This window comes from Patiria miniata, unplaced genomic scaffold (assembly GCF_015706575.1).
Source record: "Patiria miniata isolate m_02_andy unplaced genomic scaffold, ASM1570657v1 HiC_scaffold_3, whole genome shotgun sequence".
Lineage (NCBI taxonomy): Eukaryota > Metazoa > Echinodermata > Asteroidea > Valvatida > Asterinidae > Patiria > Patiria miniata.
In genome coordinates, this window is record NW_024037069.1 from 804,793 (window position 1) to 827,367 (window position 22,575).

Consider the following 22,575-nt stretch of genomic DNA (forward strand, 5'->3'; position numbering starts at 1 on the left):
TATATTCCACAAGCAAAGAGCTGAGTTCTAATACGATACCCTGCTTGGCCTAGCGCCAAGCGGTTTGCAAAACACTCTTATCATATTCGGCCTTGCCAGGCCTAAAAACAAGCACAGACTGCAGGAAATGATGTCGTTTCCCTGACCGCGCCTAGTGTGGGCCTACACCAAAAAGTTGTAAAAAAAAATGATGATAAAGTCTCTTCATCTCTGATTCTATCTACATTTCCCATGACAAAGAAAACCATGAACAGCTAAATTTCTTCAACTATAAATCCCAGCCGAGCTGACTTTCAAGCCCTGAGACAACCACTAACCTCCGTAAACAAATGTCAGAAGTCCACAAGCGACGACACTGAGCCCGGCGATGCAGCGACATGCGGTACGCTAAAAAAATCTCAACAAAAGAGGGCGCTGTTCACTTCGCCGGCCATGACAGCGTTTTACGTACTCCCAGCTAGTGACTGCTTACAAAAATGATTTTTTTTCGGCACAACGATGCATTGCGCGACTTTTCCGGTCGATTTTATTTGAAGCCGAGTAATCAGTCGACCGATTTCTGAAGAAATTAGACAATTTTATTCTGGCCGTTTTCGGCCGATTGTAAAAATGTATCAGCGAACACGTCTTGTTTTGGGGGGAATATTTCTACATAATTTAGCGTAAGTAAATCCCTGAATTTCTGCACTTTATGAAACATTTTTCATAACAAATTTTATATGAGTGGAAAGGGTACGAAACAAGCTACAAGATGATGCACAGCTTTTAATCTGAAAATATAATTTCGGCATAGAAAAACACTTTTTTTTGTTTCCCAAAGTACTTACTGTAATAATTCTAACCGTCTTCTAGTTTTGTGTAGCTGTGTACTTAAGTGAAATATGCAGCAAATAAGTTGGAAAAAATATTTTTATCCGCTACAGATTTACTCATTAGATACAACTAAACTATTTTTTAACATAATATTCAGAATTTTTTTTTTTGGAAATGTCTGGGTCTTAAACCACTGTGTAATGTATGTTAATAACGTGGGGTGCTGTGGTCCAATGGTTACGGTGTTCGATTTGTGTGCCGTGGTACATGAGTTCGAATCCTGACCGTGGGAACATGGTGCTTGTGCTCTTAAGCAAGGCACTTTACCATTATTGCTCGTCCTTCGGATGGGACGTAAAGCCGTAGGTCCCGTGTGTTGTGTAATGCACGTAAAAGAGAAGGGGTTTGCCCTGGTGTTTCTGGCAGTGGCTGCAATATGCGCCGCAGCACCTTGTCGACCCTTATAAGGTGCTACATAATGGGTCTCATATTTCTCATATACTTTATTTACCTTTCTTTAATAATAGACATAATAACCAGCGCCTTGAGTACCTAATTGTTGGTAGATACGTGCGCTATATAAGACTCCGTTAGTATTATTATTATTAATGAATTACTTACTTTATCAATTACTAGGTATACATCCAACGGAAGTATGCTGTACACAGCCTGTGAAAATGGGGTAATACGAAGGTATGTTTAATTTCTCTTTTCCAAAGTGTGAATGAAAATAATAGGGGAGTGCTGGAAATGCATGTAAACTGGGATCCCATCTACATGTACAAAAGTCATTGCTACAAAAGTCAGTGCAACACAAAGCATGCAGAGCTGTACTTGAGTCAATCACAAGTCAAATCACAAGTCAACCACAAGTCAATCACAAGCCAATCACAAGTCAATGACAAGCCAATGACAAGCCAATCACAAGCCAATCACTAGTCAATCACAAGTCAATCACAGGTCAGTCACAAGCCAATCAAAAGCCAATCACAAATCAATCACAAGCCAATCACAAGTCAATCACAAGCCAATCTCAAGTCAATCACAAGTCAATCACAAGTCATTCACAAGTAAGGTCACGAGTAACACAAGATGAACAATGACAAAGGAATGCCTTTGTCACAGGTCATTTGAACAATTTGTGACTTGTGATTGACTTGTGACAGACTTGTGATTTACTTGTGACTGACTTGCGATTACTTTGTGACTGACTTGTGATTGCCTTGTGGCTGACTTGCGATTGAATTGGGATTGCCTTGTGACTGACTTGCGATTGGATTGGGATTGCCTTGTGACTGACTTGCGATTGACTTGGGATTGCCTTGTGGCTGACTTGCGATTGAATTGGGATTGCCTTGTGACTGACTTGCGATTGACTTGGGATTGCCTTGTGACTGACTTGCGATTGACTTGGGATTGCCTTGTGACTGACTTGCGATTGAATTGGGATTGACTTGTGACTGACTTGTGATTGACTTGTGACTGACTTGCGATTGACTTGTGACTGACTTGCGATTGACTTTTGATTGGCTTGGGATTGCCTTGGGATTGCCTTGTGACTGATTTACGATTGACTTGTGACTGACTTGCGATTGACTTGTGACTGACTTGCGATTGGCTTGTGATGGACTTGTGATTGACATTATGATTGAAACCAATGGCACATTATTTGTACCCGAAATTTTGAGGAGACATGGATCCCTAAGTAAACTTATATAGGCTGGGCTCTTTGTGAAGTTTGAATGATCTATGAGGGTTTAGGGTTTGAGGGCTGTTCCATTCAAATTCTTTTCAGCTATGGAATGCTTAAATGTCTGGATTGGAAACCTTGAAGGTACTGGTAATAGGAGCCAAATCTTCGAAGAATGCTTGCGGACAAACAAATAATACCTAATCCATTCCCAGACAAAAATTCCCAAAGGCGAGAATCACTCAACTTTTAATGGTGTAAACAAGCATTGTAATATGGCTTAATACATATATTTCAGATAAGTATTGTGGGTATCAGTATATGTCAACAGTTTTTTTTTATGTGATAATTGTTTTCATTTGCCAGCACCTACAAAAACATATTCACACGATAAGGAAATGCATCAAATTATTAAGCAACACCCCAGCATGCATTCATGCACTTTCCTTCTTTTTTTTTATTTGACCTGTGACCGCTATTGTTGTACCGAAAGAAATAAATCCGGGCTGTGAAAGCCATGGGAATTGCTTTTCACGGTGCCACGCCGACCGAAAAATCAAGTTCAAAAGCCCGAGCCATGGATAAACCCTGTGTAGCCCCAGGCAGCTATTGAGACTGAAACTTTTTGGTGCAGTAAACAGCATGGCAACTCTTGTTTGGGCAGTCTTTTGTGACGAATAATATTTGTACGCAATTGTATACATGTACGTCCTGTTTTTCGCTGAACTCTGCTATTTTCGGCGTTGGATTTTCTATTTCACTAGTTCAGATCTGCAAAATGGCTGATTTCTTTTCATTTGGATGGATGGGTCGTTCTATTAATTTGAGGTCCTTGTTTTCCTGTCCCTGTTACATCTGACACCTATGATTTTGTAATCTCCCTCAAAGGGTGGATTTGTGAAGCAAACATCCCACCGTATCCAACGAATAAAAATCAGTTTGAAGTCATTTATAATGAGACTTGAATGGTAAACTTTATGTACAAAGTTCAGAGGTAGAGTGAAACGTCGCTATACCGAACACAGCTATACCGAACATTCGGCTATACCGAACATCATCCTTGGCTCCCGAATTTTGTCTCGCCTGAACTTTGTTCAGGAAAGAGACTATGCAATCACTATGTCTGTCCGTATACATGTATGTGGTATTTTGGTCAAGGTCACATACCTAAGTCAAAGGTTATATGAGGTCAGGTTCTGTAATAGGCTCAACATATTGGTCTCATTTGAAAAGTTGAAGTCCGATTGGATCCAAACTTTGGTCATAGATGCAACATGGCAACCTTCAAATAATAATGATGTCAAAGGTCACACACCAAGGTCAAAGGTCACTCTTTACAGATAATCGTGAAAGCAAGCGAGACGCATGGTTCGAAAACCATCTAGTTTTGTACAAAACATACCGAACATTGTAGTTGAAAAATGTCAACAGAAGAGTGATAATTGAAAGTGGCTGTTATATCCCCAAGGAATAGAAGGAAACGTAGTTATATAAATTTGTCCACAGATCACAATAAAGGTAAGTGATATTTCACCAACACGAAGACAATTCACACATCAATAAAACACATCAGAACACTCTCATAACCATAAGAACTGGCACTTATCATAACATTTATTCAAACACCTTCTGCTTCCGATGTTAAAACGAAATGCTTTATAATGTCAAGAGTTTATAGTCTTGCCCTGCCTTCTACTTGCTACCTGGAGACTTTTGGGATTTTTCCGATATAGTTTTCATGATAGGACATGATTTCATTTTGCTGAAATTAAATGGGATCCGTGGACAAAATTTTAAAACTGTGTTTGTGTTCACAATTCAAAAAGTACATGAGTGATTTGAATGATTCTTGTACTAAAGAGAAAGCTTATTACATGTAATTGGGCTTTCATATCCTAGATCTGGAAAGCGCTACATGGAGAACTTCTTTACAAAATAGAGGGCGTCATTTGGGTTTCCTTCTTTTTTACTCATCCTATACATGTACATGTACCTGTATACAATGTACATGTATCAGTACCATGGAGTAAACTGCAAACGCAAACATACATGTACACATGTACCGTCGAACCTACTGCTTATAACAAGCGAAATGTTAGGTCCCAAGTCTGTGTTTTTCTTTGTTTTACTTTGTTTTCCATTACTGTTAATACAAGGTACAGTATTTGTACCTGTCATAACAAGGTAATTTGTAAAGTCCCGAGGACCTTGTTATAAAGGTGTTTGACTGTACATTGAACAAAAAAGCGAGGATTTAATGTGATGCTGCTGTTCTCATTCTGCGCTGCTCCACGAACAAAAAAGGAAAATATTTGTTTGTGCCCTGTGTATAATTTTAGCTGCCTTTCACAACAGTTGTCATTGAAAAAGGCCAAATGTATGCATTATCCTGTACGTGCAAAGCTAGGTACCGGTACGTGTACTGAAACCAGTGAACTGAATTTTCTTTCCTGTTGGAACTTGGATTAAGTCAATTAACTGTGATGCAAAATTTGTTGTGCCATGAATCGGTGAAAAGGGCGCTTTTGTGGGTTTCTTGTATTGTGTCCTTTTGGAATGCCTCTATACCCTCAGATTTTTTTTACATGGACCGGACCCAGGTGTGGGATTGTTTTTCGTAAACCTTGATGCCAGACGGGTTCAGGGCGTCATCTGCGGGTAGCACACCCTGATATTTCCGGCCTCGCTTGCTGCGAGCGGGTCGCAGACAGATATTTCCAGCCTCGCTCGCTGCGTGTTTATCCGTCATCCGTTCCGAATACCGTGAAACCGTTGCGTGTGAACACGTCATCCGACGTGAACTGGTTAACAAAAGACAGACGGAAATAATCTTCCTGCACAAATGTGTTAACCTTGCGTATACATTTATTCTGTACTTTCTTATGCTGGTAGAAAAAGTTGTATATTATATACAATGATACAAATAAAAAAACAACTGCCACCTTTGCGTGTATACATGTCATCCGACGTGAATATGTTAACAATAGACAGACCGAAATAATCTACCTGCACAGATTGGTTAATCTTACGCATACATTGATTTTGTACTTTCTTATGCTGGTAGAAAAAGTTATCTATTATATACAATGATACAAATAGAAAGAAAAAAAATGCCACTACAAATGTGTCACATGTACCGTATCTAATTATGAATACACAAATGATTCACATCAAAGCCTGGTTTTTCATCCCTGTTTTTGTAATTCCGATTTTCAGATTTCTGCAGTCAATGTTTTTAACTGTTACTGCAAATTCTTGATATGAGAATAGAGCTGTGTCAAAAATTCTTGGTTATGGTCGACAATAACACATGAGTCTATGGAAATGGCCTCAATTTACAAAATATGCATTTGTAAGCAATAAACAGCCAAATACAATGCACTCAGTTCAAGTGGTATTCTCCTTTGTTTCTAAATTCATTTTTCAAAGGTGGAAAAAAAGTGTTTACCAAAAGCACTTCACAATTGCATGCACTCTACCAGTATGTACAGTACTGTTAATACAAATGTACTGTTAATACAAATGTACTGTTCATACAAATGTACTGTTAATACAAATTCTGGTTATAGCAAACATTAAGCCTTGGTCCCAACTGTGCATATTATGTGCACAATGAATGGATTGGCACTCCACTGAATACAGACTTCTGATATAACAAACATTTTGGCTTGGTCCGGCTTGGTTTGTATTAACGAGAGTCTACTGTATTTTTAAACCTTACAATTAAGCCATTTAAAACCACATACACATGTACACATGTAGTTTGTATAGATTTAAATCTGCATACATGTCATGTATATATACAGTGTACTTGTTATTTTTTTGTGTGCAAAACAATAAACAAACAAAACAACCTTTACACAAAGTATACCCTGCACCCGATTTCATGAAGCGCTGCGACGCGTCGTAACTTACTGACTTGCGATTGACACGTGTAACACGTCGCAACTCGCGACGCGTTGTATACTCCATTTCACGAAAGTTGCGATGTGTTGAACGCGTCGTAAGTTCCTTGACAACGGCTTAAAACACGTCGCAAGTTACGACGTGTCTAGTGGTCATCGCAAAATAAAAAGAGTCCCTTTCTTAGCCAGTTTCATGCCATAAACATTACAAAAACGACATTATAATACCGAGGCAATGTGTATAAAGTTGTAAATAGAAAAATTCATTAAATAATTATGAATTACACTGGAATATTGCAGTTGAAATTTCGAAGTAGCTATACAGTCCACTGAGAGCTTGTTTTCCTTCAAAATTGCATCGCACGGCCGCCATTTTTGTTTTACGTTTTAACAAATTTCGAGCTGAGATCCGACGACTCTTTGTTGAATATCAGACGACTATTTACTGTACGCTGACTAAAGACATAAAACAGTCACCGAGTTGTGCTATAAATACACCTACGATGCGTCGCACTTACGACGTGATTAGTGAAATGGATCGCAGGACGCGTCGCAGCTGCGACGCATCGTAGAGATACGACGCATCGCAGCGCTGCGATGCATCGTAAGTTACGAAGAGTTTGATGAAATCGGGTGCAGGTCTCTTAATAATGTCAAAGAAGCCCATTTCAATCTTTTAACTTTACATATATTCACTTGTACCGGTAATGCATCCTAAACAATTTTAAGTTCTGTCAATAAAAATAACAATATGAAAATTATTCAGTAACTAAACACAAATAGCATTACAGGAACTAATCTGGTAGCTGACAGATGTGTGTTTATTCCTACCATTGTAAAAAAAAAAATTAAAAAATTAAAATTAAAAGAACCGTTTAATTGAACTTAAGCGAAGAATTATTTACAGTCTTCCAGAACCAGCCCAGTATAAAAAGCTATCATTCTATTTCGTAAAATAAGGTAAAAAGTTGTACGGATTTGATGTTCATAGTATTTACAGCAATGTAATTTCTCATATAACAAAATAAAAACGTGGAGACACTTCATTTATTGCATTAGGGCCTATAGCTTAATTTTCCTTTTTCATTGCCATATGTGACCCGCTCTGCAAAAATGAGTCTGATGTCGCATAATTTGAATTCAAGCTTTTGCCATTTTGAAATGGAAACAGTGAAAATTTGCTCAAAATTTGGATTTTTTTTTGTTTTTGTTGTATTTTGGTTGTTTGATAGTTTTAGATCAAATATCTTACACAGAAATGTAAATATTGTAAGAAAAAGAAAAAAAATATGAATCTTTGGTGCTTTTCTTGGTTAGTTACAGTGTATTTGTCATTTTTCAAAGCCTTTTTTTTCCATTGAGACACTTCTAGCTGTGCAAAAACTTTACAGAATGAAACAAGCACAACAATGCAACCAAATGTCCTAGAGAGGTCCGTGATATACCAAATGAAAGCTTATTTCATTCCCATTTTATTAATGTAGTTAACTCAAAATGTCAGTTTTGCCACAACAGACTCATTTTTGCGGAGCGGGTCACATATATGGTTGTTTCTATTAGATACATTTCTTAGCCCTTTTAATACCTTGCAACATAAAAAAAACATTCAGTTCTTTTGAGTTTGTGAGATTAAAATTGAGCTTGACAAGCTTGTTGAGGTGGGGCTCAACCCCCACAAAAGAATAAGCCGTTTGCGAGTCAAATTTGAATAAAATCAGGAACACTGACTTAATCCAATGCTTTGCACGTTTTAACTTTGCATTCTCCTGACCAAAGAGACTGTTACTACATGTAGATCACATGATTTGGGGCAAGCCTTAAATGCTAGCAACCCCCAGCTCCAGCAGCTGCAGCATGGTCTGGTGTCTTGGTCAGTGTGCAACTGACTACAAGAACAATCATGTCAAATTTGCAAATTTGCAAATTGCCCTCATTTTGACGCCAAATAACTGTGTACAATACTTTCATTATTACAACTATACCTCGCATATTTGGAGATTGGTACATAATTTGCTGTGTGCAAAAGCGTCTTCAACATTTGCCACTGTTGAATTTGACCCATTCAAGTGGACTTCATTCTTCTTAATCATCGCTTTGTGAGTATTTTAGCTGAAAAAAAAGCTCCTTTATTTACAGCAGTGAATAAACAAATCAAATTAACATGTACATTGTACATGTACTTCAAATCCAAATCAGTACAGGTTTTTGCAAACTTGATCTATACATGTACACGTCAAGAGAGTGCATTGTGCAGTGGTCATGTACATGAATTGTTATTTGACTTACCCGGCACAATATGTATTTACTTTTCATTTCTTCCGTGTGGTACCTATAGGCCTACTGTCATTTCCTCATGTTTGTTGACATGTCCATTCCCTATCGGTGTCTGATCCTCCGGTAGGGTGAACCGAACTTTGTTGCTGCCAGCGCTGTTTCGATTGGACCCATTGGAGTGATTGTGGTTGGGCACATGTCCATTGCTCTGTATGATCCCATTGACCACGGGATCGCAGTTGCACTTGGGACTGTCAAGCTCCTCGTACAGGTGGCCCATCTCCCCGATTTCAGCATCTTCTTTGTCGTCTTGGTCCACCAGCTTAGCTTCCAAGACCGGAGTGTCTTCTTCCTTGGTGGGTGTGGGCACCATGTAGTCGCTGTTCCTCTTGTCCATCTCTATCTCAATTAAGGGTGCCTGGGAGTTCCTCTTTCCTTTCCCTTTGCCTTTCCCCTTACCCTTGCCTTTCTTCTCCGGGACAGCGTAGAGAGCATCAGGTGGAATGGAGTATGGCCCCTCAGGTGATTCGGGGTACACCTCAACTACATGGTCCTCAGGTGGGATCTGCTGCCTCCCATTCAGTACCTCATCGTCTGGGAGCACGGCTCCCCGGTTGTCATAAGTGATAGAACCGGTGTAGCGAATTTGTGGGTTGGAGGTGGGTCCCTGGCTGCTCTCTCCTATCTCCATGTCCGCAAACTGAGCTGTGTCTGGCGTGGTCTTGAAGTCGTACTTGGTGTATGACTTGGGTTTGCGGTACTGCCACAGGATGACAAAGATAGAGGCGAGAATGAAGAGCGTGCCGAAGAATGTGGCCAGAGCTGTGCCGATGATCTCGTTGCGATGTTTGGTTACCAGAGCCGCTATCCCGTCATCTGTCTTGCCGCCTGTTGTTAGTTGCTCACACTGGTCGTAGGTGGTGTAGCTGGGGCACGTTTCTAGAAAGACAGTCACACAGATAATGTAGTTTGTTCCGGCAGTGAGATCAGTCACAACAAAGGAAGTGTCTGTTTCACCAGCCAGCCTTGTGGTAGAGAGGGCTGCTCCAAACTCTGTGGTCTGTATGATATAGCCTTTGAGATGAGGATCATTGTAGAGCGTCCATCTCATCTCGATGGTAGTATCGGTGATTTCACCCACTCTCACCTGGATTGAAGCAAAGGTACATGGTAGTGGTTGTGTCATTGCAGTGGTAGCCTCTCCCACAGTGGTCGGAACTGTAGTCGTCGGTAAACCAGTCACAGCCAGAGAGACGCTTAGAGATGAAGCCCCGTTACTATTTCTTGCTGTACAGTTGTATGTTCCGCTGTTTGCTGCCCCAGGTTTTTGGATGATGAGGGCTCTACCGTCGCTGCTAGTGTACACATTCTCGGCATTGCTTGTGGTTGTGACCCTTGACCCATCTGGAAGGTACCATTCAATATCAGGGGTGGGATCACCTCTTGCGTTACACTGGAAGATTGTCCACTCCTGGTAGGGGACAACTTTGGAATCGGGGATGAGGATGAAGATTGGCACGCAGGCAAATTGTTCATGTGGGATAGTGTCCAAGCGTCTCCCCTGCAGTTCTTCAGGGGAGTAGCAGGTTGACTGTGATGTGTAGAAATCAATCTGACGGAGGGAGGTGTCTTTAAGCCAAGCTATCAAATTACCCATGTCGCAGTTGCAATCCCATGGGTTTTGTGTCATAACCAGGGTCGACAGTGATGTTAGTGGCGTAAATGTGTCAATGTTCAAATTGGTGAGACGGTTGTTGGCGAGATTTAGGGCCTTCAGCTGGGAAAGACCCTGGAAGGCCGCATCGCTGAGAGTCGAGAGTGACATGCTGGACAGCAGGAGCTCCTGAAGGGAGGAAAGACCCTGAAAAGCAGCAGATGAAATCTCAGCAATTGGATTCCCAGACAAGTTCAGGATCTCCAGGAGTGTCAAGTTTTGAAACACCATTGGGGCTATCTGGCTGAGATTACAGTAGGAGATACTCAGAGTCTTCAGTGCGGGATTGGAGTTAAAAGCCCCAACACTGACATAATGAAGGCCTTGGTTACTGCCAATGTGCAGGGTGCGGAGATTGGGGAGATTGTCCAGGATGTGGTCAGTTAATTCATTCAAGCTGTTGTGCTCCAGGTCCAGCATCTCTAGCTCTGGCATCCCTTTGAGAAGTGTGTTAAGTAAGGTGAGGCGATTGTTCCTGAGATTCAGGACTCGGAGATGACTCAGACCATCAAAAGCTCCATCTTCTATGGACTGGATCCCGCAGGAGACTAGGTGAAGATTGGCCAGATCAGGCAGGTGTCTAAATGCGTCCTTACGCAGAAGGTTGAAGGTGTTCCCTTTGAGGTACAGGGTGTTGGTGTACGAAGGAAGGTCTAGGGGAATGCTTGTCAGGCCTTGGTTCTCACAGTTCACAGTGCGTGCTGCCATGTTGCAGGAGCATCTGCTTGGGCATTGTGGAGGTGGCGGTTCAGTTGGTGGCACGGTAGGAGGATCTGTTGGGGGCATTGATGGAGCCACGGTAGGGGACATGGTTGTGACGGCTTTTGTTGTGGGGTCTGGTACTGCTGTTTGTGTTGTGGGGTTCGGCATTGTGGTAGGATTTTGTGGCATTGGCTGTGTCACAGATGCAGTCGAAGGTGGTTGGGGATTGGGATCAGCTCCCGTCGTGGGGTCTGGCACCGCTTGTGTTATGGGATTCTGCATTGTGGTAGGGTTTGGTGGCATGGCTTGCGTCACAGGGTCAGTCAAAGGTGGTTGGGGAGGAACAGTTGTCACGACTGTGGGTGGTTGAGCAGGGGTTGGTGTTGTGGTGCGTCGGTTGGATATGGTGGGTGCCTGGGCCGTGCATGGTGGTAGTTGCATCCATAGTCCAAGCAGGAGCAACAGCTGAAGAGATGCATGTTTGATGGCCATTGTCGTGTGTCTCTGAGGCCACTGCAATACAAGTTAAAGAAAATTATGTGAATTTTTTTTAGTAGTAATGTGTGGTTTCCTGATCTGATACACCGTACCCTCTGGAGACATGCGCACAATAGGGCACAAAAGATTGTATATGTCTCCACAGGGCAATTTCTATAGACGAATAAGTCTCGACAAGGTTTTCACGAAAAAGATATATATATATGGATTTTACTCAAAAACTAGGAATTGCCAAGGTATGTTGATTTGTCACAAATGGTAGAGTTTTAAAAAAGGAATACATGTACATGTACATGTATTAAGTCTGAATTTCAGCCAAGGAAATAAATACTGGTTAAAATAAGAGCATTTTGAAACTGTACTTTCAAACTCAAAAACTTTAGTACACGAGAACAAATGTCTGGACAAGGATACAAATTTCAGTATGTGTGCATTGACACAGTATGCATCCATTTACATAACAATTACTGCCAGCGATATCAGTGTAAATGTGTTACAAAATTGCCAGACCTGTTCTGGTGGAATACGATTGGAGGTGCATTGTTCATGTTTGAGGTGTTCACTTTTGGAACGTCAGTACATGTATGTGATTGCTTTGGAATCACCACAATTCTCCAATATTTCAATGACAGTGCATTGATGCCATTAATCTACACTGAAAATGTATCTGTAAGAAAGCCTTTTGTTAATATAAATGTACATGTCTAAAAAATCTCATTTTGAGGAAGAAGATCACATATTTGATATTTATAACCAAACCCTGTGACACAACGTGTGCCAATGCCCATAAAAGTGACAGTAATATCTAATTTTACAAGCAGCATCAGTCACATGACCGGTCTGAACATTGCTTAAATATTTTCCTCAGAAAGACCCCTTAGATATAGAGTCAGAAAACGGAGTCAGGGAACTAGGCGGTGTGTTGTAGTGCTTGCGACTAAGCTGTGATGTGGTATCAACTTAAACATTACACATTAGAACAAAAAAGGCAGGGGTGTGCTTCGAAACCAGGTACCCCATAACCCGACCGCTGATGTCAACGGAACCGGTTCCAGATCATGGGATCGGATACCCGTAACCAACTTTACAAATTACTTAGTAACTTCTCAGACAACGAGAAAGAAAGCTTTGAATGCCATTTGTGTGGAAATTCCAAAATGAAAACCAGGCTACATGGAAAACCAAAACGGATTTCACATTTATGTGTAATTTAATGCCCGACAGATGACGCTTGGGAAAGTTGCAGACAGTTATAAAGCCCTTCAGACACTGCCAATATTCACACTGTTAAGTTTTGTTAAGGACTCGAGTTCCTGACAATAGAGGGAATTTACCAGGTTGCATTTTTTTGCCTTCATTTTATAAGACCGTCTTTTATGGGTACCTGGTGGCTTTTTTAAATTCCATAGGGCACCTGGTTCCCGTTCTGGTATACCCGATGCGCACTACTAAAAAAGGGCTCTGCATTGTTTGCATAGCGTATAGACGTGGAAGCTACATCTCAACCAATCAGACAAAGAAGAAAAATTGTGTAAACTTGTATAAACCAATCAACTTTCAGGAGCTTTGGGGCATAATCTGTCCTCATGCACATGAGATCAGGCATCCAGTGTGTGTTAGCGCAATCACCATTCAACAATAAGACGGGGAATTGTTGCAAAAAAAAAATATCAAGGCTGCTCATCTTTTGGAATGCTTTGTTCAAGTTACATAAGAAAGCCTCCATTTACATCTTACAAATTGTAGATGAATGGGCACTTAGACTGATTCAGTGGCCCTGAAGCAATTTGTCTATTGTTATCATATGATTGCAGGCTGCTATTTTGGTTTATTATCGTCGCTTTTTTTTTGCCGTTTCTGAACCTATGAAAGACTATAGGGTGGTGTTTTTTTTACTATTATAATCACAAATTTCTAGGTGGTTATAATGGTAATGTTCAGTTTTACAGGTGTGCCGGAACGTGCATGGAATGTGACTATTTTACAATGCCAGGCGGTATGGTAAATTGATTGTAGATGGGACCCAAGTCTAACTGCTGCAATTTATTTTGAATGAAAATCACTTACAGGATAACTTCACAATTTCTAGCCACATGAGGTGAAAGAAAGTACTTATAAAATCGAGGCCTTTTCTAGTAGACTGACAAGTTGCACATAAAATTCAATTGAAGTGTTCTCCCCTGTCTAACTGTGTTTAGTTTATTTTTAAAAAATTGGGGGTTTCGTTTCTTGAAACATGTAGTCCGTGGGATGAGGCCTTTTTTTCCGCTCGCGACGCGGTCTAGTTCGTTGAATTTTATAAAACTTCACAGATATGTAGATTGCATGCGCAAAAAGGTTTCTGACTGTGTCAATAGAGGGCGCTGTTCCTTATGTTTTTTCTCATGCAAAATTTTTGGCATTTTTATCCCAGATTTTCTCATTCCCAAACAAGCTTTGGATCGAAGAACAAAGTTTTTTAGATATGGTACATCATAATCTACATGTCCGGAAAGTTTATAAAATTCTGCGGACCAGATCGGGTATCTCGAAAACTAAAGCGTTTTCGACCTCTTGTCCCACGGACTAATGCCTGTTCTTCACTTTCACAGGTTATTTTAGTCTTTAGTTCTAGTGCAACGACTGTACATATTTGTGTATGGTGTAGAAGCTGTCTTTGATTCTGCTAGTGGGCAGTGCCAGTTGCCAGAATCGTGGGGTTCCACACAGTCCAACACAGAAAGTGTTTGATAGTTTGAAAGGGCATGTCATTATTTTTCTTCAGGCCGGAATGTTAGAGGGGGCGTTTTCTTACCCCTACACACAAACCACATGCATCCAGACAGAATATCCCAAGTAATCCTATTGACGTAAAGCTAACTCCACAGTTCTGTGTGGTTTGATTTTGGGATTAAGGCTATCCTACCTGGGAAATGTCATCTGAAATAACCAAGCCACAAAGTACATGTTTGGAGGAGTCAAGTCTTAAAAAAAATGTGCTCTGTTTGGATTGGAGACAATAAGAGTAAATTTGAAAAAGAAAATTGTTTGTACATGCCAAGTAGAATTAACAGTCATGCATAAATTCATACAGGGCAAGTGGGGGAATTGCAAGTGGATTAGTTTTCAATATTTCATGGTTTTACATTTCCCAAGCTGCACTTATGACAAACCATGGAGCATTTGGTTGCTTAATGCCCGAAACTGCCCCGCCCGTAGTACCTGAAACCTAAGCACCTTTGATATATCGACATTACTTGATTATTTCATATTATATTGATACGAATTTGGCCAATAGAAATTTTTTAATCATATCGAAATACCAAAAATTTTCAGTAGTGAGGAAGATTTTTGTCAAAACAAATGTCCCGTTTGTGCATTTACATTGTGTTTAACCTTTGCTGTATAATGAAATATAACTCAGCAGCAACTCGTGCTCGATCGTGATTCGAAATAAAAATGACGCGAAATGCCAAGCGGCGTCGATTTGTGCTCTACATTTTTTGGAATTCGCGGTCTCCCCTAATGTAAAACCTTAAAAGTTTGTCAAAAGAAACTGCCCATTCTGGACAAACTGTCAGTACTGAGATTTGTTTTAAAAAGTTTGAGCAATATGCTCCAGAGAAAACCGTGGAAAATTGGGACTTCTTGGGTGAGTAAAAAAAAACGAAACCCAAATGTCGGGACTATTGTTTTAGTGAAGTTCTGCATGCAGCACTTTCAAAATCTAGGATATGAAAGTCCAATTCATATTAAAGCTTTCTTTTAGTGCAAGAATGGTTCACTCATTGAAATCATTTGTTTGTTTTGCTGAAAGAACACTCACCTTTTTGTGAACCGTGGACTGAACATTAAAATGATGATTGTGTTTAAAATTCCGTAACTTGAAAATTACATGAGTGATTTGACTGATTTTTGTACTAAAAGATAGCTTATGAATTGGGCTTTCATATTCTAGATTTTGAAAGTGCTACATGCAGAACTTCACTACAAACAATGGTCTCGACATTTGGTTTTTGTTTTTTTATGCACCCTGTATCGATTATTGAAAATTCTGATGTGGACGGTTCTTACTGAAATTACTGCCTGAGCACTCCATGATTGTATTGATTCTTCAGTGAATAAATACATTGTAATACAATGTATTACAGGTGCAAATGGGCTAATAACTTCAATGGCAAACTAAATGCTTGGGAGGTACATAATGTACAGTGAATTGGTTAAATTCATAAATTAATTGTTGGTCTAATTCTTCACACAAGGTCATTCCACTGTGTGCAGGCAGTACAGTTTTAAAATTACTTGAATTAAAATGAAGGCTCTCTCCAAATAAAGATGAAAGGAAATCTATGTGGATGGCAATTTGGCTACTAGTCAGAAAGCCGGAAGCATTCAACACGTGTTGCCTTGACGCATAATGATATGTTGAATTTTGGCATTATGTTGAATTTTGGCATTATGCGCAGCGACGTTTGATTAACACGTTATCGATTTGTGGCAGTCATTGTTTGAGTCAGGTGTGAAAGTGACAGGGAACAGACATCGTTTTTGCATCGGTTGTCCATTTTGTCATTTCTATTTGAGTTGCAGAATCACTGTTAAAAAAAAATCGTATTTTTGTTGTGTTTACAATGAAACTTTTCACACATATGGGCAGAAATTTTGTTTTTGGGTGGGGGCGCCGGGGGGGGGGGAGGATCAGCAATTGAGAAGCAACTCGCAATTTGAGTTTGCTTTCGAGATTTCATGAATTTTCCTTCAGTTTTGTCAATAAATTTGATAGGTACATGTACACAAATGAGTCTAACTTTGTAGACTTCAAACACCTATCTGTTTTGTTTCATTTTGGTTTCATTTTTTTTTTCTGTCTTTATTTTGGGGGGGGAGGGAGAGGGTGTGATTGCTTTAAGATGATGATGATGAGGATTCTAGCTTGAGGATGTTGGAAAGTAAATTATGTCAAAGTCAAAGAATATTTCTCCACAGTAATGGATTTTGCAGGATTTAGGATGGTTCTGAGTTTTAAAAAAAAAAGGGAAAAAATGTGTGGGAGTTGGTTTGAGGTTGCTTTTCTTAACATTTTATAGTGTATACTCTATTGAGAATGATCTTGGTGGAGGAGACCCACTAACACCGGTAGTAAAACATGTGACTAATAGCATAATGATTTCTACATTTCAGCTGTCACTTTTCCACCAATACGTTGGGTTTTTTTTGTTGTTTTTTCAAATTTGAATTGCTGAGTAGTGCTTGGTCATATCACTTGCATTTGTCTTTTAGAAAGTGCAAACTTTAACTAGCCTTGAGAATTTAGCCCTCTCTGTTTTTTTTCTTCAGTGATTACAAGTGTGGGAAGGTACACAAAAGCACCCAAAGGAAATTGCTGCGTTGGAGTGTGACGTTCACTTTTTTTTTAACAAAACAGCTATGCCGGGAATGTTTTTCTCTGTTGGTCGGGTGCACAAAATTTGACCTGTTGGTGGCAGCCCAAAGTGTGGAAAAATGGAAGGGAACAATAGGCAACGAAACCCACTACTTTTGGGATAGTCTCTTGGGTTTTAGTCTGCTATGTACTTGAAAGTTTTGACAAGGAAAACTCCAAGGATAACATGTTTGCCATGGGTGGGGTTAGACTATGCCTCATGAAATATAAGTCGGTAGCATTGGAAAGCTGCAATGGCGTACAAATGCAAAAACTGCAGTATATGATGTTTGATAGGAGTTTGCATTTACATGTACAGGTACCCGATTGAGAAACACAAAACATGGGTTACCGTTTAAGAAACCCAGTCCCAACAATTCAAAATCTCGGAAGTGTTCAGATTGTTCATACATGTAATTGACCTATCGTTTTGAGAGTTAGCCATGCCCTTAGACCACGCGTACGTACCCTATGACATTTTTGTACGCTAAGTTTTGTTTGTCACAGATGTTGCGCATTCCGCGTCCACTTGTATATCATGTAATTGGACAATGTTTCACAAGCTGCGTTGACGCGATTCTTACTCAGTACTGCCGCGATACATGAAAGGCAATTATGTCGGCACGATAAAACTACTACATCGTTGCGTCAACACAGCAAGATACAAGTGTGTACATGAGCTGTACAGCTTTCTGGTGAAAATTGCAACTTTCCCAAGCATCATAAACATGAAATTTGTTGGGTTTTTTTCATGCATGTAGCCTGGTTTTCATTTTGAAAATTCCCCACAAATGACATTCAAAACCTGTCTTTTTCTTTGTCTGAGAACTTACTAAGTAATTTGTCAAGTTGGTTACGGTCACATGATCCCATAATCTGGAACTGGTTCCTAACATCAGCGGTCGGGTACTCGGGTACCCGGCTTCGATACAGCCCTAAGACATGTATTTGGAATATCTATTTCTTCTGAGGTCAAATGAATTCCTCTTCTTGGCTGGTCCCATTTGACTGCCCGGTACTCTTCACAAGTCTAGCATGTCTAACACTAACAGTCGGTCAGACAGTTAGCTGCAATGGTGAGAAAGGCCAAAAGAAAACACCTACAGCAAATTTCACGAAACAGAACATAACTTACGCAATGCGCGCGCAATAACCTCAGGGTCATTTACACAAAACTTGGCAGAACTTTCCCAATGTTTTAAACAATCTAGACACCTTTGGACGAGGATAATAACAGCATTTTTTGACAGTTATTAAAGAGTTATGATTTGGTTCAGTCATAAAACAGTCCTTGACATGCCACTGCCCGCCATTTGAAAATAGTTTTGCCCACTTTCTTTGGAATCATGCGGCAACTCCAAAAATTCTGTCATAAGTTAAAAAGCAATACCCCAGACACACAGCTACATGTATGAGTGTCTGGTATGAACCTTGATTATATAGTTGTGCAATGACAGGCTCCACGACACGGCATGGTAAAATACATGTAGGTCTTGTTTTAGTCGCTACGCCACAATTAACGCCACCTAAAATGGTTGCACAAGTTAACGCCATAATCGTTTTGCGCAAGTCGCAGACTTACGCACAAAAAATCACAGACTTAGGCCCCTACTGCGCAAGTCGCAGACTTACTGAAACTTTTGTGAAATGTGTCGCAACTAAAACGTTGCGCAGTGTGAAATGTTGCGCAACTTACGCAATATACTGTGGCGCAAAGGGAGTTATATGTTCTATTGCATAAAGTTTCGTGAAATCGGCTGCAGGCTGATCCTCTGCGAACAACATACAACTTTCAAGGGGCAAAAGTAAGGATAGTTTGGGCCCCTTTTTTTTCCAAAGTATCCCGCGAAATCCTCCAAAACATCCTATTAAATTTGGGAGGAGCTGTTTTCAAATTTGCGTTACCTTTGAAAACTAAAAATGGCCTCGGGGTTTTTGTGGAATTGAGAGTCACTTGTGAATGAAAGGCTTATGTCTGGTACTGAGTGGTGTTTATTTGCAATCAAGGTGTGGTGGCTATTGTTAAAATTTTAAAAAATAACGAGGAATTAGTTTCCTCATCGGTGAAAACAGCCTTGGGGTGTGAGTGTACAATCTGTTCAAGGTTCCACTTTAACCTAAAGTTATTGTGAGGACTTTTGTGACAAAAGGTAGCACACCCTTGCCCTCTGACAATACAAAGAATGTCGCTTTTTGTACCGGTAGGTAGGAACATGGAATAAACAGAACAGTACCTTCGTTATATTCCAGATTATTTCTTTGTCCAACCTGAAAATTTTGCCCAAAGGCAACGATTATGTTGCGAGGAGAGGTCATTATTGCAAAAAATTCACATGAAATGTACAATGTACATATACATGTATCAGTTTTTGTTTTTCTTAATTAAAAATGCATGCGCTGATATTTCAGAAGTCTCCCGGGAAATTAATTTACCAGAATTTATTGGACTCAATCCCTGTCTAATAGAGAGTTTGTCATCCCTTGAGAAAAAAAAGTAAATAAGATGAAATCTTCAAACAGAAATAGTATCTCCTACTAAAATTTGAAGGAAAAAAGTACTTCCTCAATTGATTGATTTAATTGCAGGAACTGACAGTAATTGGTTTTTGACAGTACAGTGTATGCTCAGATCTATTAAATAAAATGTCAAATTTGACAAACAGCCAACCCCCGACCTACTAAAATGGGTAATGATGGTATTGCTATCATTAAGTGCTTCCACTGGGATATACATGTATAATGCAACAGCCGGATATTTTATGTTGGTCCGTAATGGCCACGCTATATCTGTATGTGTCATGCGGCTGTGTCGTAGTTGTGAAGCATTGGGCCCATAATGGGCTATATCAATCCATTTTGTGGCCCATTCGGTGAAACTAGAATAGGCTGTATTTCTTTACTTAACTGGTGCAGATGTGGTGTAAACAATTTCTGGCATGCTGTGAGTGAAACTGAACATATTTGGCTTGGTTTAAGGAAAGATAGGAAAAAGTGATGTTTTGAAAATCAATTTTTTTTTGAGGGGGGGGGGGGGAAGAAATACTCCAATTAGTAAAAAATTAGTTCTGAATATCTGTGAAAAAGACACAGTTTGAAGAAAGGATTGAAGTTGTTTTGGTGTATTTGTACGTTTTCTGAAATGTGTGCTTTAAGCACTGCAATACTGACAGATTTATGGTAACCACCTTAACTACAAAATTATACTAAATAACTGCTTAATTTGTAATAAAGAGGTGGAACGCGAGAGAGTACATCATTATATGTTGAAAAGACAGATTTTCACAAGAGCTTAGAACACTCGTTTAGCAAAAAAACACCATGGATGAAACCTCAGTAATAATTGTTCAAATGTCACCAAAACACACAAAGTGAAAACTAACAACAGAAGTCGTGAACAAAAAAATCATACAAATGTCAATTGAAATCTACCAGAAACAAAAAAGAAGTTGTCATATTTACCACCATCCAAGAACATCAAATCAATGGCACTGAATCAACAGTCTTATTAATTATGCTTCGGTTTTGGGAGAGTAAAGCCTTTTTTTTTACAATGTATGTTTGAACAACTGTTGAACAATGTTACGTAACTCATAGCTGTCACATTAATTTGCTGGTACTACTTGTTTTAATGACAGTACTTAAAAGATCTTGATTCTAACCCACCATTTTTAATGGCAGAAATAGAAATCTAATTTCATATACAAAAGACACAAATCTTCAAGGTATATTAAATTTTCAACATTACTAAAATCAAAAGCGTTTTTCAAAACTGTGTAACTTTTAAACCATGGTAAAGTACAGCAGTAAACAATGGTAAATACAAGTACCGGTAATTCATTCTATCAGTCAAAAGAAAACTGAATGCAATGTAATCAGCAAGTTTTCACATTAGCCATTTCTGTCACTTAACACTTGACACAAGAAGATTGGATGTCACTTTAAGTTGAGGGATTGAATTAGTCACATGACACCCCAACCACATGTACCAAACGATTCACTTGCAGAACACCAGTGAACTTGAGATCCAAATATTTCACATTAAATATTCAAAAGTTGGAAACACAAAACTTACCACACGTATAAGATTATGTCTTGAGAAAGAACAGCCAAATCAATATATATCCTGTATTGTTAAGACTATCACCGGAATAGTGAAAAACTGTCTGCCTGCGTTAAAAACAGGCCACTGAAGAAAAGTTTCACTGCGAGCCTCAATTCAGCAGCCTCCTTAAACAGTATGGTCCGTGTGACGCATTTCAGCAGTGAGTCCTTCAGTGCGCAACAGGCTCGACCCCACCAATTTCTTTTCACTGAGCGGTTTTGGGAAGTGCGCTGATCCGAAAAGAAAGAAAACAGCTACCCTATTGTCAACAAGGCCCCCCTTTCAAACCCCCATACAGTGTAGAGGGGTACAGAACACACACCCATGGCAGGCTAGACACGATTTGCATATCAATGACAACGAATTCCTGCTCAGGTGGGTCTGTGGTGGCGGACAAAAAGCGAAAGCTGCATGGTTCTACTTGGGGATAGGCTCTTTTGTTATGCAGATGAGGTGCGACCTATGGTGCACAATGCATGGGATGATGTCATCCACTGATCTTACTGTACCCATTGTGGGCACTTTTGGGTGTGTGTGTTTGTACCTGTTCAGGGTGGGGTTATTTTTGTGGTTCCCAATTCTGTTCTCGCCCATTTTTGGGAGGGGGCTGTTGACTGATGATCTGGGTTCTTGCCATTAATGAGATGTTGGTTTTTGTCAGCGTTGTTGCTTAGCAACCACTACATGCAGGAGAATTAGCTTCCTGATTAGGATGCTGCAGTATACTGTCTTACTATGGAGGTCAATGATGGACATTTTTTTCAGAGTGAAAGTTGAAAACTAATTGGGCATAACAGGGGTCATGTGTCAAATTTGTCATGATGACAAATTCTGGTTGTTGTTGTTGGTTTTTTTGGTTTTGGGTTTTTTTTAATTTCTTTTTTGTTGCAAAGTCATCCTTAACTTGAAACATCCCCACATGTACATGGTTTGTAACCCACATTTGTCACACTTGTATATAGATTTTGCTAGAATATAAAAGCCGTTAAAAATATACTCGCCAGTATGTACAATAAATGTTTAAAAAGACTGTGCATAATATCCCCATTTATTGTGTTTGGAACATCATTATTAAATAAATAAGGTAATGCCTATATACTTTGTTATGTGCATTTGGCCAGCTACACATTATACACATGTATAAATTAACCCTCTTTCTATTAAACGGTCAAAATTTTCTTCCTCACCTCCTGGCATACTGTGTACAAACCAATGGGGGTCTTGAATACTGACCCAAGTAATAACAAGGCTGACAATAATGCATGTTTCCATAGGAGAGTGTTATTATAAAAAAAAAATTCTAAAAGTATTTCCAAAAAATGATAAAACTTTCCAAACAAATGTAGTCAAAAAATGTCATAGTTATGAAAAGGGTACAAGGACAAACTGCTCCAGATTCTTCATCAAGAACCTAATCAATTTGTCCTTCAAATTTTGCTTTTTGGTTTGGTATTATTTTGGGAGGATATGCCGGAG

General features: G+C 39.7%; 2 protein-coding genes across 4 annotated transcripts in view; one reads left to right on the forward strand and one right to left on the reverse strand.

The window, feature by feature from the left end:
* Positions 1-22,575, forward strand: part of LOC119738581 — a 44,356-nt gene that overhangs the window by 18,296 nt on the left and 3,485 nt on the right. For both annotated transcript variants that reach the window (XM_038213487.1, XM_038213488.1), the window contains exon 10: positions 1,450-1,506. In XM_038213487.1, coding sequence (XP_038069415.1) covers positions 1,450-1,506 — 57 coding nt within the window. The remainder of the gene's footprint in view (positions 1-1,449; positions 1,507-22,575) is intronic.
* On the reverse strand, positions 7,953-21,403 carry LOC119738580 (leucine-rich repeat and fibronectin type-III domain-containing protein 3-like). 2 transcript variants are annotated; one of them, XM_038213486.1, is made up of 2 exons: positions 21,070-21,403; positions 7,953-11,611 (listed from the first exon to the last, which is right to left on the reverse strand). In XM_038213486.1, the coding sequence occupies exon 2, from the start codon at positions 11,588-11,590 to the stop codon at positions 8,738-8,740; it is 2,853 nt and encodes a 950-aa protein (XP_038069414.1). In that variant the 5' UTR covers positions 11,591-11,611; positions 21,070-21,403; the 3' UTR covers positions 7,953-8,737. The 2 variants fall into 2 exon arrangements, with proteins under 2 accessions (XP_038069414.1, XP_038069413.1); XM_038213485.1 differs by lacking the exon at positions 21,070-21,403 and adding an exon at positions 20,457-20,493.